Source organism: Haliotis asinina, chromosome 7 (assembly GCF_037392515.1).
Source record: "Haliotis asinina isolate JCU_RB_2024 chromosome 7, JCU_Hal_asi_v2, whole genome shotgun sequence".
In the NCBI taxonomy this organism is placed as follows: Eukaryota; Metazoa; Mollusca; class Gastropoda; order Lepetellida; family Haliotidae; genus Haliotis; species Haliotis asinina.
Window position 1 is genome coordinate 48,799,730 of NC_090286.1, and position 15,597 is coordinate 48,815,326.

The following is a 15,597-nucleotide window of genomic DNA, read 5'->3' on the forward strand; positions in this document are numbered from 1 at the left end:
TATTCTATTATTTCCAATGTACCTTGCTTACAGGCGATGTATTATTTTCAATGTACACCGCTGGGAATTCCAAACTCTTACGGTGCTTTGTGGTAGTACTTCTTTGTCTTGAACAACATCACGCATGAAGCACGGAAATTACCGATAGTTTGCAATTGAAAATCGATGGAAGGGAGATAACTCTAAATCTGTTTACTTTATGTTGTCTGCAAAAATGGCGACTTGCCTCGCCTTCGACAGAAGTGTTTCAAACAGTTGAAAATTAAAATTCAGGTGTTCGGTAAGACAAATACGTTGTTCACTGGTCCCTAGGGGCCATGGGCTCATGTACCCTTGAGGTTTGTTTATGTTTCCCTCACCCTGCCGGCTCGAGGACTCAAGGGTACATGAGCCCGCAGGCGAGGGGAACATAAACAAACCTCGAGGGTACATCAGCCCATGGCCCCCGAGGGACCAATGGACAACTTATAATGTTTATAATGTTGTCATAAGACAAGTATTAGCAAGCAATCACACAATCAAACATGGCAGCGTAATCAAAACATCGCCAGCTCATTTCCATTCATTGCTAAACAAACTAAATTCAGGCTATTTGGTAAAATAAAAGCATGAAAAGAAAAAGAGCAACATCAAAGAGTCAGGGTGTCACCTGTTATCATCAACACAGAATCCTGAGTTCGCATAATATTTGTGACGCATTTTACACTAGACAATCTCAATCATATCAAATTTCATGACACATAAATTTCATGATTTACAGTATTTCTGTTAATTAAAGTTAATAATATCAAACCAACTGCTCACTGTGTCATCAGCTTTTAGCTTTAGCACCTTTAACCTTCAAGATTGAGTGAAGGTAGTTTCATTGAGCTTGATGGTGGGCATGGCCTTGCTGGAGATGACCTCTGGGAATATGAGGCATGTTCTGAGTGATCTGCTGGGCTTGCGTCTGCTGTACGATACTGTTGGATGTCACAACCTCTGTAATGTTATTGCATGGCTGGACAGCAAAATACTCTGTCATGGTGTCCCAGGCCACAGCCATAGTTGTGGCATTATTGCACTGTCCTGAGAAAGAACCATGAGACGTCTGCGCAGACTGAAGCAACCGAGCAGTCTCGACCTCAGCTACAGATGTTCCCCCTTGACGAAAGTTTGGCACTTTAGGAGTCCAAGCAGGAGCTGGTGCTGTGGAATAGCTGTGGTCATCTCTCTCCTCTATGACAGTGAATGACCATGGCATTGGTCGAGTCTGTCGCTGAGCCGCCATTTGATCTTGCTGGAACACTGGTCGATCCTTCACCTGCTGAAGCTGATCTGGACACTCCCTTCCTTGGGGCATCACAGTAACAGGCATGTTGGTCTGGCCGTTGATGAACGTCACGGGAGCACACACCTCCATCACAGTCTGAGGAGTTATCACAGTGTTTGAGGTGGTCACGTTGGTGTTGATGTACCGCTCTAATGCTTTAGCTGCCTGATTGGGAGCCACAGCTACGGGGTTGTTGGTGTTGAGCTGCGGTGTGGAGAGGGTGTAAAGGTTGTAGGAAGACGATGTCACAGCTGCCTCTGTGATATCACCAGCAGCTTGCGCTAGTGGATGTTCATCTCCCTCTGGAAACTGTTGTCTCATGGTCTGTTCATGTGTATACCTGACGTGGTTCGTCAGCAGCTTCTTCTTTGGAAATATCTCTGGGCAGTGTTGACATCTGAACACTTGTTCTCCTTCAACTGCCTTCTCCTTTTTAGTTTCTTTACAATGATTAGTCTTATAATGCCTGTGTAGATGATCTTTCCTCCCAAACGTCTGAGGACATAATTCACAAAGAAAACACTTTTCTTTAGTGTGCACAACCATGTGTCTTTTAACATCCTTATTTGTCCCAAACATTCTATTACACACTGAACATGCATGCTTCTTGGGTGTATCAACAAGAGACTTGTATCTATTGTGGGTGAGTGTATGTTTGATAAGATCCTCTTTGTTTTCACACTTGGCAGAACATATCATGCACACAAGAGACACACCTTCTTTGGCTTCATGCAAGGCCATGTGATAGTCATAAGTGTTTTTATGTAAGTAAGACTTTCCACATTTGTCACATAGATATGAAAAACGATGTTGATCATGAGTCTTGAGATGAGTCTTTAGGTGGTCCATTCTGTTGAATGCCTTATCACAATATGGACACTGTCTGTTCATGGGTTTACGATGAGATAACATGTGCCTCCAGTGAGTGAATTTGGTCACAAAGCCCTTCCCACAGTTCGGTTCATCACAAGTGTAAGCACTTTTCCCAGTGTGAGAAGCTTCATGAGCCCGAAAAAAGTCTTCTGCTGCAAACTGTTCTGGACAATATGAACATGAAAACTTGGGTGTTCTCGCATATTTCTTCTTCTCACTATTCTCTCTCCTCTTCCGCTTGGTTTTGCCTTTTGATTGATCTTGTGACTTCCGTCCCGCTTTCTTCTTGCTTTTCTTGGCCTTGACCTCTACTTCAAACTCCTCATCGTCATCATCCACATCATCGTCATCATCATCATCTAGTGCCAGCTTCCTGGGGCTGCCTTTCCGTCTAGTGGAGCCAGAGCCCCTCTTCCTCCTGCTGGAGGTCTTCCTCGGGGTGCAGGAGTGACTGAACAGCTGGCTTTTGGTCTTGAACTGAGTGTCACATGAGATGCAATGGGTCCCACTGCAGCTGTCCGATGAACTGTTGCCGTCTTCATTTTCTGCTACCTGGAACTCATCATCAGTGTTGTCTACTACATCCACCTCCAATTCCGGGGGAGTTGTCATGTCGTCATCTGAAACAAGCATTACACTGTGTATTATGTGATATGTAACTTTAAATAAACAGTTGTAAAAATAATTTTTTTGGGGAAAGGGTTTCTGTGTGTTCACACACAGAAAGGTCATATCAAAATGAAATAATTGAGTCTGAGGCTGAAAAAGATTATCACGCACCAGCATTCATGTCATTTGTCTAAGTATGGACAAATGAAGCAGTAACAAAGACGAAACAGATCCCAAGAGATACCGACCTCCTTTGTGTTGTTTCCCCTGCTTCTGTTTGTCAGTACCCGTCTCCTGCTTGACATCAGTGAACAGAGACATGCCGATCTTTACTGCGTAGTCTGCAGCATACCACACCTTCAACTCCTTCCCATACTCTATTGGCTGAAAAACAACATGCCTTCATAAAGTACCACACCTTCATAGCATAACACAACTTCATATGGTACCACACCTCTATAACATACCAAACCTTCATGACATGCAACAATTCCATAAACTACCACTAAACAACAAATTATTAGCACAGTATAATCATCAATATTTAATTGTACCAGTAACATAGTAAAACATGAGGTACAATCATCGAGTTCACATTAGAATAAGTGTCAACAGTGTTCAAGGGCAGAACCAGGATTTTGGAGAAGTCGGTACCAGACACAAAGTATGTAGGCTACTTTGGTGAAATCCTCTCCACAGAATTTGGGCAGTGGGTCGAGATTCAGAAGAAGAAGAAGAAGAAGACACTCCGGATCCACCCATGGTGTTTTTGTTACCTTGATGGTTGTGTAGTAGACCTTGCGGTCATACACATAAGCAGCCATGTTCTGGTCAGTATAGGTCTGGGCCGGCTGCACAAACATCATCCAGTTACACTCTGCCTCGCTACTCAAGTCATACAGCAACATGTCATCATTACTGTCATAGCCCTGAAATATACACACACATTAAGATTAGTGCTGGACATGTCAGTGAACACTGTTTCACACCTCTGTGGTTACAATGACTCACAAGTCTTGCACTCTGATTTACTGGATTCAATCCAGTTGTCCATCAACACAAGTAACAGACAGGCAACATAGCGAGTGAGTGAATGAGTGCGTTTTATGCTGCTTCTAGCAATACTCCATTAATACCCACAGTGGAAGACAACATAAAATCGGCATCACACATTGTACCCATGTGGGGAAATCATATCCGGATCCTCGGCATGACATGACAAAGGTGAATGCTTTAACCATCAGGCTACCCCACCATCCCCACAGGTGACATAATCATAGGTAGGTTCTGTTACTGATATATCAACAGAGACTGATTGTTCTATCTTTGGTGCCAGGCTCAAAGTCATACTCATCACTAACAGGCTCATGAAGATTATATTGAATAGTAAGTTTGAAAAAAATCAGGTCAAGCAGAGGTAACCCCCCTTGACAAAGCTGGCACAACTATTTTTAAATATGACCCTGTGTCTCAAAGTTAGTTATGAGATGTAATTTTTATTACAACATACCTTTAGGTAAAAGTCAGTTTGTCCTTTGTCTGACTTGCTTGTATCTGTACAAAATGGAGCCTTGAGTGGGCCAAACTGAGTGCGTGCCTTGATATATTTTTTGGCAAACACACCTTCCCCTTTGCTACCTGAAAATCACCCAGAACACAAAATGTAAAATAAAAAGTATTGGTTGAGAAAATGAAAATTGATGTGTCTATGACAGGATCTTTTCCCCGTTATCATGCCATAGGCCAATAGCATTTTGACTTGTTGGGCCAAGGTTTTGTTCGTCAACTTCTTCACATACAAGTTTCATGCACAGACATATGAGAGAGGGAACAGTGTTTACCTACCAACTTTAATAACCAGCACAGATGGCAGTGTAAGTCGAGCATATGTCGGGACATGGGAGTCAGGAACAGTAATCAGGGAGCCATGTTTCCGACAATGGCCAATATTGCTCTTGCCACAGTCTTGACACCCTGCAAAATACCAGTGAGTGAGTGAGTGGGTTGGTGGATGGGTGAGTGAGTGAGTGAGCGAGTGAGTTTACTTTTATGCCACACTCAGCAAATATTTCAGCAAATATTTCAGCTATATGGTGGAGTGAGTGAGTGAGTGAGTTTTACGCCACTTTTGGCAATATTCCAGCAATATCAGGGCAAGGGACACCAGATTTCGACTTCAACCATTGTATTCATGTGGGGAATCAAACCCAGGTTTTCAGCATGACAAGCATATGCTTTAACCACCAGGCTACCCCACTACCCCTGGCATGTCTAAGGGGAGCAACCCAGCAAGATATAGACATAAAGTGTACTAACATATTCAAGTCCCTGAGTGACATGAAACACATATACATCCAAACGAAAGTTTCTAAGAGTACTTGTGAAGATAACAACATCAAACATGTAACTCATACATTAAGCAAAGAAATCAGGTTAAAACATGCCCAATATTTCTCACATAAAAGATTCCACTGGGGAGACCTTGAAGCTTTCTTTCCAGACCGAGTAACAGCTGTATCCTTTCCCCTAAGCTCCACATGCTGTAGAAGTTCCTGTTGAGATTGTGTGTTGTGAGATTCCACCTTTCCCGTCCCTGACACAAGCAAGTTTGTCTGTCTGCTGTCCTCTTGTTGTGGAGATAATGTCTTGGCTGAACCTTCAGCAGATGATTCACACTCAACAGGTGACCCACATTCAGCTGAGGACCCTGAGGGCTGATGTTCCTGAGTGGAGAGAGATTTCTCCTCTTCAGACTTCAATGAAACATTTATCGTTCTGGAGTCATTCATTCCAGGAACAATCTGATCCTTAATATCTTTGTCAGAGTAATTGTAATCAACTAAATATACAGCAGTATTTTCTCTGCCCTCATTAGAAATGAGAATCTGCATTTTAGGATCAACACCTTCCTGTCCTTCCAACTCTCTGTGAGAATGACCTTGAGTGACATCCTTGACTATATTGTTTGGAAGCAGAGCATCTGTCTCCATCCCACTGTTTTCAGCTTCAGTCAGCACTGCTGTCAGTGTCTGCAAACCTCCAATGTCTTGGATGGCCTTGTCATGGACCTCTACTTCAACAGCAGGGAAGTCGGTCACAGCAGCCTGAACTTCTGCTAAAGATCCAACATTGTTAACATCCTGAACAGCTTGAAGAATCTGCTCCGCCATGATTATCAGTTAGAATCAGTCCTCATCTTGACATAACTGCACAGTTTGAGACATCCTGAAGAGTAAGAACACTGCATTGAAATCAAACTACAGAGAAAAATTCACAATCATGGAAATATGCAGACACTGTTTCTTAAAAATATATAATAAAGTATTAGATAAGCAGTGAAAATTTCCAATATGTACCACAATAATAATTGCCAGATTTCTTCACACATTTTATCGTGCCTGACTGCCAAAAGTTCAAACAACAGACATGGCAAAAACGAGTGTAAGATTGTCTCTCACTATGACACTTATCATGCTCATCAACAATTATCTGCCTCTTTGCTTTTTAATTGTTTTGAATGAGACCACCGTAACTTAATTATCATGATAATTAGATCAATTTAAAGACTTATTTTACCAATTCCACCCTCTACATTTTAATCATTTACAGAAATCTGTAAGTGAAGAATTTCATTTCTAGCATTGTGTCTTGAATCCATTTTATCATTGCAGATTTCAGCATTTGACTTACCTACACTCACACTTTGACCATGATTGTTCTTCCTACTCACTCAAGCAAAAACTTCACTTGGAAAGGATTGACATGAGCCCTAAAAATGCACAGGAAGACATAGCAGTAGGTGCAAAGCATAAATGGATTTTAGTGAGTTTCAAAATGGATTTTGGTTAGTTTCAAAATTTTAATACTTTTGGGAGTGCAATGAGAAGAGAGGATCAGGTATGTCAATATGCTTTAACAGCTATACAAAAAGATAAGTTTAAAGGCAACATAAAGTCTTACACATAGTAATCACTTAATACTGATGCTGGAAATCTTTTCTTAACTGTGGAAATGAAACATAAAATATTCTTGACTGATGCTAATGTCATTACTGTCAATGTTTGTGGTTTTATAGTTGTGTTCTTCATCAAACAAAAGTGACATGGTAGAGTGACTATATCTTCACAAACAGTGTACTATTCTGCCAGGCTGGGATATATTCCTTTTCCCAAATCATGTTTGGATAAATAACACTGATTCAAGTAACACACAAAATTCAAGAACATTCAACGCTATTCAGCACAAATTAACTCATAGAGGGATACAGGGATTCACTGAATAAGTAAGCGACTCATAACAGCTCTAATATAGAATATTTCAATGTTAATCATGTAAAGAAGTTTGATTTCTTTCCCCTCCTCATGGTTTTAGGTATTTCTGGGTATAGTACTCTGATTATCAACCTGGTCAAGTGCATGATATGAGAGACAACTCCATTACAATTAGTCCATAGATCCTGCTGGCAGTAAAAGACCTTTACTAGTTTAATTAGTTCCCCCCAAATTCTACATGTACAGTGGTGTTGGGAATGTTGGGAATGCCTGAATATGCTAAGTGAAAAATAATAGAAAGTGGGGGAATTAAGTAAGACCAAGTCTGAGCTGCTCATCAGCTTTCCATATAATTAATATTACTAATTATGATAACAGCAGTTAATAACAGAGATTCTAGATGAAAGGGAGGAGAGGGGAAATACTGCTTCACCCTATAGTTCACATTTCCTCATTTTCGCATAAACACTGATAAAAGAAACATTTCACTCATCATAATACGAAAAGAATACAGGTATCACAGTATTTTTTCTCAAAAATTATAATAGCATTTTGGAAAGTTGCAACATAACTGTGATAATTTATAAAAATCATACAGTACTAGTATATGTTTCAGTGTCACTTATTCTACTCTTGGTTCTACACTATGTTGTCAATTAAATTTAAAATAAAATATTATGTTTATCAAAATGAACAAAACTAAATAACTCCATTGGTTATATCAACTCACTGATACCATGTGTTTTGTTTGGGTTTTTTTTCAAAGTAATACTGTAACCAAAATGACGTATTGTGACAGCTGACTTCACGTAATAAGGTCACAGTATACATGGAAATTCATTACTGTGACCTAACTTTTGAAGAAACAGTTACCTGGAGGCCCTCGCAAGGTTCTACGCAAAATGTAACATTACTAAATTGTAGTTTCCATATCGACATGCAGTTTAAAAGAGAGATATCTAGTTGATGAAAACGATATTTTTACAAAATCCGTAATTCAAACTGCGTAAATGAGTAACATCTTAGCACAAACCCCATCTATGTCATGGTCTGCACAATTTCCAACCTTGTCTGACGACGCCATTACTGACAAAGTATTGTGGGTCGGGAAAACCCCTCGCATAAAGCTCCGAACACCGATATCGCAGCCTGCTTCGTTCAGTGTCACAAGATATTTGCTGCTTGAAGTGTGTTATACGCGTTGGAGTAGAGTTTGTACGCTCGCAACCAGCCAAATCATTGCCTGAAAACACATTTTGTCTAGGTGTTATGTCACTATCGGTTTTGAGATATTTACGGCTGTTATGTTACAACTTTTCTACTCTTCGAACAAGTGATCAAATATTAGGAATTTCTAAATTAATTTCATGGCAGAGGAAGTTAATATTACCTCAAATATATTTGCCCTACATTTTGAAATGCAATACAACTAATATTAGTTTTACTTGATTCTTCCTCTACAAAACAAAATGTCAGCGCGCACGAAGGACCTGTGTTGATTTGTTTGCATTTAAATTTATCTGATATTTGCAGCGTATGTCCAAAATGACTTCCACAGTTGGACGTGCCAATAACGAAAACGAGAGACAAAACAAAATCGATCGATCTACAAGACAAGCTTCAGCTGACAAGAACCCGTGTATGACGGTACGGTCTGACCCTCTAGTGACGACATCGCTTCATTCTATCTTGAAACCCATCAAAATTTCCTCGTGTAACTTATGGGTCTGAGAACATTTGACATTGTTTTCTCGCTGCTCACTTGAACTACTGAACCTGTTACCCAGTTGAAAGACAACTTTATGATACAAAACAATAATGGCAACAAATAGAGGTTTCAATTAATGTCACTAAATGTGTGTGAAACCCGGCAATCCCACACCTGGGCGCTTCAGCTTCAGTGTGGGATAGGGGTGGTGTTGATAATTTGTATGGAGCAGCACGTACAGTGTGAATGTCACCCCCACCCCCTAAAATTTATGTGTAAAATAAGTGACACTTCCCCCACACCACACCACACCACCCACCCCTTTGCATGTCGTGTACAAAATCCCTTCCTTACTGCAAGACACATATTAGATGATCCTGCGCACTAAACGCATTTGTGACAAGAGAGGCAGTACAACGAATTGGGCGAGTACACTTGGCTGCTACAGGTAGCTTGACGATTATGCACGTGCAATACATGCTAAGTGTGACATGAAATCAACACCGCTACTGATTAGCATAACACCTGTCTCGCTACTGTGTAACACCAGTCGCGCTACTGTTTTACACCTGTCTCAATACTGTTAAACAGATTTCAGTTTTAGTAAAAATGTCCAAGTTAGGAAAACATGGGCAAATAGTTCATTCTCGGGCAAGGGAGATAGCATAAAATGTTATCATGTATATGGACAAAAATTGTGCAACCAAAGCAGATTCTCTTTTACAAAGTAGCCTTGCTACTGGACTCTCAACGGCAACTTTAAAGCACATTAAGGCAGACGGTGGTAGGAGTGCGAGTGGACCTACATTTATCAGTCCCACCAAGTTGCACAAACCCAAAACTTGCAGTTACAAACTTGATGATTTCGACCGGTGTGCAGTCCGAACTACAAGGGTTCTAAGTAAAGTTTTCGAAAAAATCTCAAAGACATGGGGTTTAGGTGGCGAAAAATGCAGTCAAACCGTAAACCTTTAATGGAACGTAAAGACATTGTTTCCAAGCGTTTGAAATACTTGCGTGCAATAAAGAAATACAGAGAAGAAAATCGAACACTCATCTTTATTGATGAAACATGGTTGCATGTACACCACATTGTCCCAAAGTGTTGGCAACTTGAGGGTGAAGTCATAATAAATGGGGTTCAACCTCCGTCTGGCACCAGACCTTGGCTTATTGTGGTTCATGCAGGGGGTGAAAACGGTTTTGTTCAAAATGCTTTGCTTGTTTTTGATTCCAAAATCAAATCAGCAGACTATCTTGACGAGATGAACTTTGATAGTTTTTCCAAATGGCTCCAGGAACAGTTGATCCCAAACCTTCCATGCACTCTGTCATCGTTATGGATAATGCACTATATCATAGCAAGCAAGTGGATAAATGTCCGTCAACCACCAACAGAAAAGATGACATAAAAGCGTGGCTACAAAGGCACAATATCTCATTTGATGAGAAAATGCTTAAAGCCGAACTATTGTTTTTTGCAAAATCCAACAAATCAGGCCCTGTCTACAGAGTAGACACGATGTTGAAGCAACATGGTCATGATGTACTACGTCTCCCTCCATACCACGCAGAACTAAACCTGATTGAGTTAATTTGGGCAAAAGTGAAAAACTATGTCGCTTCACAAAACTTGCAGTTCACAAAAAGTTCCTTTAGAGTTGCCATAAATGAAAGGATGTCTGCAATCAGGGCAAAAGAATGGTCGGAATGTTGTAAACATGTTAAAACAATTGAAGACGGTTACTGGCAATGCGAAATCGCAGTAGAAAGGGAAATTGACAGACTAGTGATTGACTTAGGACTTGCAAGTGATTCAGACACCGAGACTGATTCAGAGAGTGATAATTAAAGCATAAATCAGTAAGTCCGCCTAATTTTCCAGCATTGTTGTGGCTTGTATAATAATTGACACATACTATATCAGCTTTTTACTGTTCCCATACTTTGTCATAAAAAAGAGTAATCTTTGGTGAGTTGTCTGTATTTTATATTTTTTTAGTCACTGATAAATCTACTGAGTCTGGACCTGAGTAATCCCCAAACCGACAAATTTGTGTACAAAGATATTTCTCACTGACTTATCAATGTCAAAAGGTATTTTCAGTTTTTTGTACACAATTTTGGTGACCATAATAAAAATATGACAGAAATTTGGAAATATTGTTTGAATACTAACCATTTCTCTGGAACCGGTTATATAAATTTCCAAGACATGTATTCCTGGTCGATCACCAGCAGAGTTATGGACGAAAATCAGCCCGTACAGAGAAATAGGAACAAAATTATGGGATAAAAATATTTCCCCCTTGCTACTCTGATTTAGTCACCACCATTCAGTAACAGATAACTTTTAACATATTAAAAAGTTAAATGAAACACTATTAACTATATGTAGTTATTATGTATTTAATATTTAGCAGACGAAAAGTCAACTTTACCCATTAAAACAACACTGTATATTCCTTCGAATGATAAGACTGCAATTTCAGGCATAAGATACTGATATTCCACGCTAACCTTTAGTTAAAACGAAGACAAATAGATGATTGGGGCATTGACAAGCATTTTAGATATTCAACAATTTTGTTAAAAAAACCCAGGAAAATGTCATTTGCTTCGTGAAATGGATCGGTGGTCCTTAACATATTTGCTCAGTATATTGTGTTGATTCGATTCGTTGGGATTGTACCTGTTCCAAAATCGAGTGTGCTATAACAATTCATGTGTGAAACGCACAGGGAAAATGAACTTCTCAATATTTATCAGACAACCTGTCTCCCTCTTGTTTCAAGTGGATCGTTCTGTGGGGCGTTCCCAAGTATGCAAATTGGGGTCATTTGTCAGGTCGTGGATCATCTTATATGTGTTTACCAGTAGTACGTGTGTACAAAATTGATGACCTCCCAACCCAGACAAAGCACACATTTCATCAACTCCCTCTAACCATAACATATGAATGGCCCCAGACTAGAACTCTGTTCAGCAGCATACAGCATAAGACAGGTCAGCGATGTCATGATTTAATTTATTGTAATAAATCATAACACCAATATTAATTTTGTCTCTTTGATGGACCTGACTATAAATATAATTTCTAGTGGTGAAATTTTGTTTTCTTTTACCAGGAACAGAAAATGTCGTATAAATGCTTGGATGATAATGGGTATGACAGAGAGAAGTGCTCCAAGTGTTTCCAGAATTACAGAAACTGTCGTGAATTTTGGGTATGCCTGATGTGTAAAACTTTTCGAATGTCATTACCAAAGAAACTTTATTGACAATCAGTGTTTCAACTTATAAATTAAGTCTTAGTTGATTGCTAATTATGTTTATAAAGTGTCCTAACCTATCAGTTACATTGTATTAGCATAAATCATGAAGAAAATCATGACTGCAGCAAATATCATTTATGATTTTCCAATATATATTCATTATACTTGTGAATCTGTAAATACTTTAATATACAGGAAAGTATCATTTAGCCATATGGCGTATATTCAATATACTGGTGAATCTCAATACTTTGGCCTTTCAGCATGTTGAGTAAGCATCATTTAGCCATTCAGTGTATCAACAAAGATCAGTACTCAGGAGATCACAAACTTGTCAGATTACCAAAGTTAAACTGCCAAGTGGTATTATAACGTCAAAGGAAACTCTTACAAAGAGTGAAGAAGTTTTTTTTAAGTATTCTTGTCATTCAAGTAGAGTTCCAATTTCTGTAGCACTGACATTGTAGGATGCAATGGTAAAAAAGAATTAGTTACATGTATATTCAGGTACACCTACAAATTTCTGTGACTGAACAGCTTAATTACAGTAAATTTGTTATAAATGTAGTCTATTCAGTTATTGAACATGGAATTTGATTATCTAAAAAGTAATAGTGGGTGAAAATATTCTTTACCATCATTTTCAGAGTCGCATCATGACAGACAGAAGAAAGAAAGGCATCGTTCCAGCACTGCCCCCTGTAGAAGAAAGGGACAAAGTTCGAGCCGAATACAAGCACATCCTTGGCTGGTGACATAGGTCTAGGCTAGGTCAACTCTTGTCACTGTGTGTGTTGAGACTTGTGTGCATGATATTAATAAACAGGACTGAATGTATAAGACTGAGACTAAAACTGGTGCAGTTCCAGTCGAGTTGATAGGTGATTTTTAGAATATCAACCAATATAAAAAATTGAAATGTCACAGCAATGCAGCCTCGTTAAAGTCAGATACTGATGCTCATTATCTCTGTATCTGAAGACCTCCCATAGAGATTACATACTAAAAACCTTTTGTGAACTTTGATCAACCAGTCTAATGACTTATTAATTAGAAGTTGACATAAGCTCATCAGAATACACACAATAAGTTCCACACTAGCACACCTCAATATTAGACATCACTTTATATGTTGTTAAAATAGAATTTGAAAACTTAACTAAAGGATATCTGATTGGTGGCCAAAACTGAATTGTAGTATTTCCATGCTGTGTGAAGTCACCTGAAATATTTTCTCTCACTGACTCCAGAAATGAAGTGATGGTTTTTGACTGAATCAGTCTTCCAGCATTAAACTGTCATTCTGAATACTCCATGTTGACCTTTACACAGTCGCATGATAAGTGTCGCTTTCCTAGTCTGTGATTGGTCAGATGATTTTCCATTCATAATGGGAAGGTGAATGTAACACTACAACAGTGGTAAGCCCATGTTAAAGCATGGGTGTTACGACCATCTGAGCTTCATCATGTTCATGGAACAGGGTCCAGAACTTCGTTTGGCCATAATGAGACCAGGGATCTGACTTTAATGAAACTGCACAACAGTGTAAAAGTTGTTCTATTTTACTGCATGTCCAGGAAATACAGTCCCTTTGACTCAAAAGCTGACCAATGAATTGCAGTCTAACTCAAAACTAATAAACATGAGTGAGTGAGTGAGCGAGCAGGGCTTCAGATAATTTTACCAGCAATTAGGCATTTACTCCCATGTCTGTTAATGTATGAGTTAATTGCATGTTTTGAGGAGTAACTAGCATTTTGTGTACTCCCACTAGTTTAAAGAATTGAGTACTTTTACACAGTTTCTTATCCTTATTGGGTAATTAACACTATTAAATACGTAACTACAAATGCTGCTCAATAGGCTGAGGTTTTAAGTAATTCTTGTATTGCCAAATAGTTGGAAGCCATTTTCAAACACTCCGCATGGAAGTCACATGACTACTACAGTGAAGTCTAGAGAGTGATAATATCGTATATGTATACAAAATCATCACTTAACATTTGCTCATGTTGTTACAGAGTTTAGGCGCCACAACAAATTATCATACGCAAGCCAGTTTAGTTAATTGAGTAAAATATGCAAGGGATATAGAGCTATTGGCTTTTAGGTGATTCTCATGAGTTTTTTGTACTCCCATCTATTTGTAATTAATTGAGTAAATGTGATTTTTATTGAGTAAAATACGCAAATATGTGCCTTATCTGCAGCACTGAGTGAGTTTTGTTTTATGCCACTCTTAGCAATATTCCAGCTATAGGCAGTTGTCCGTAAATAATCCAGTCTGGACCAGACAATCCAGTGATCAATAGCATGAGCATCCATCTATACAATTGGGAACCGATGACATGTGGGAACCAAGTCAGGAAGCCTGATCACCCGATCCCATTAGTCACCTCTTACAACAAGCATAACGGTAGTCGCCTACTATGGCAAGCATGGGTTGCTGAAGCCCTATTCTATGCTGGACCTTCACTGGTCACTAATAAATATATAGTACTAGGACATGAATTCTGCAAAATTCTCAGAGTTGGTCTGATGGTTTGATTATGATCAGCGTTTTATTGAGTGTTATATGTTTGTTAGTTTTAAAGTTAGATTGCAATTCATTGGTATGCTTTTGGGGCCAGACGGATGGTAAATGCAGTAATCTTAAACACGTCATTGACACCACAACATGTATACACTACATTGCTCCATTACCTGTGAATACATTTAGCTGCGTTATAGTGTTAGTGTTCAACAAACCAAGTCACACTGCTCAGTGGGTGTTCAAACCAGTGAGCTCTCCAGTTGCCTCTGCAAAATTCTTGTGCGTAATTTGAAAAAGTCTTGTGGTTATCTACTCCACGCAATACTGCTGTATCAATCAACGAAAGCATTCACAGGTAGCTCTTGCCCAGACAAAAGTCTTGATCTTGTTTCATTAGCCAGAGACTTGTCATAACAGCAGACAGATGTTCTTACAGGTGGTGGAGAAATATAATATACAACATGAAGCACTGATGAAGACAATCATTTAGGAGAATATTCACTACCTCTGAGTATAGTATTGGGGTATCTGACAACTCTCCACAGTTTGGGATACAGGGGTTTGCATTTAAGTTAAAGAAACATCTCTCATCTGTACAGAGAGCCATAATGTTCACTAGAGTATGCAGAGACTCGTGATCGAGAGCAACGTGATCACTCTGTGAAGGAAATTTCTGTGATCATGGCTGTTTTACAGATGGAATTGTCTGAGGAGATGTATTATTGTAATTCACTTCTACATGATGAATACTTTGTAGTGATTCAGTATCTTTGATACGGATGTTGTGTATGATACAGATCATGTATTTGGACATGTATGTAATTATTTATTTTATTTGAAATAAAATAAAAAGTATGCCCAGTCTCTAGAGCAGTTGTTAGAGAGTGAGTTTTGCTCTGTGTGGTGTCACAAGTCATTTTGATACATGATGACCTGGAGGTTACTTCTAGTAATTGGGACAAGCAGTTTTTGTCTGTTGGTTACATAATGATGACTCAGCAATATTCTAGCTA

The 15,597-nt window shown here is 39.1% G+C and overlaps 1 protein-coding gene across 1 annotated transcript; it reads right to left on the reverse strand.

Annotated features, from left to right (window-relative positions):
- Nucleotides 1-775: 775 nt before the first annotated feature.
- On the reverse strand, nt 776-8,156 carry LOC137291450 (histone-lysine N-methyltransferase PRDM9-like). The gene is made up of 8 exons (XM_067822798.1): nt 8,099-8,156; nt 6,485-6,563; nt 5,253-6,019; nt 4,636-4,768; nt 4,305-4,428; nt 3,571-3,723; nt 3,043-3,178; nt 776-2,805 (listed from the first exon to the last, which is right to left on the reverse strand). The coding sequence occupies exons 3-8, from the start codon at nt 5,962-5,964 to the stop codon at nt 863-865; spliced, it is 3,201 nt and encodes a 1,066-aa protein (XP_067678899.1). The 5' UTR covers nt 5,965-6,019; nt 6,485-6,563; nt 8,099-8,156; the 3' UTR covers nt 776-862.
- Between the last annotated feature and the right edge of the window lie 7,441 nt (nt 8,157-15,597).

Coding starts and splice junctions, on each gene's coding strand:
- LOC137291450 (XM_067822798.1), bottom strand. CDS start 5,964: ATGGCGGAGCAGATTCTTCAAGCTGTTCAGGATGTTAACAATGTTGGA. Junction 4,429..4,635: donor CTGGTTATTAAAGTTGGTAG/GTAAACACTGTT, acceptor ATTTTCAGGTAG/CAAAGGGGAAGGTGTGTTTG. Junction 3,179..3,570: donor TCTACTACACAACCATCAAG/GTAACAAAAACA, acceptor GTTGTTTTTCAG/CCAATAGAGTATGGGAAGGA.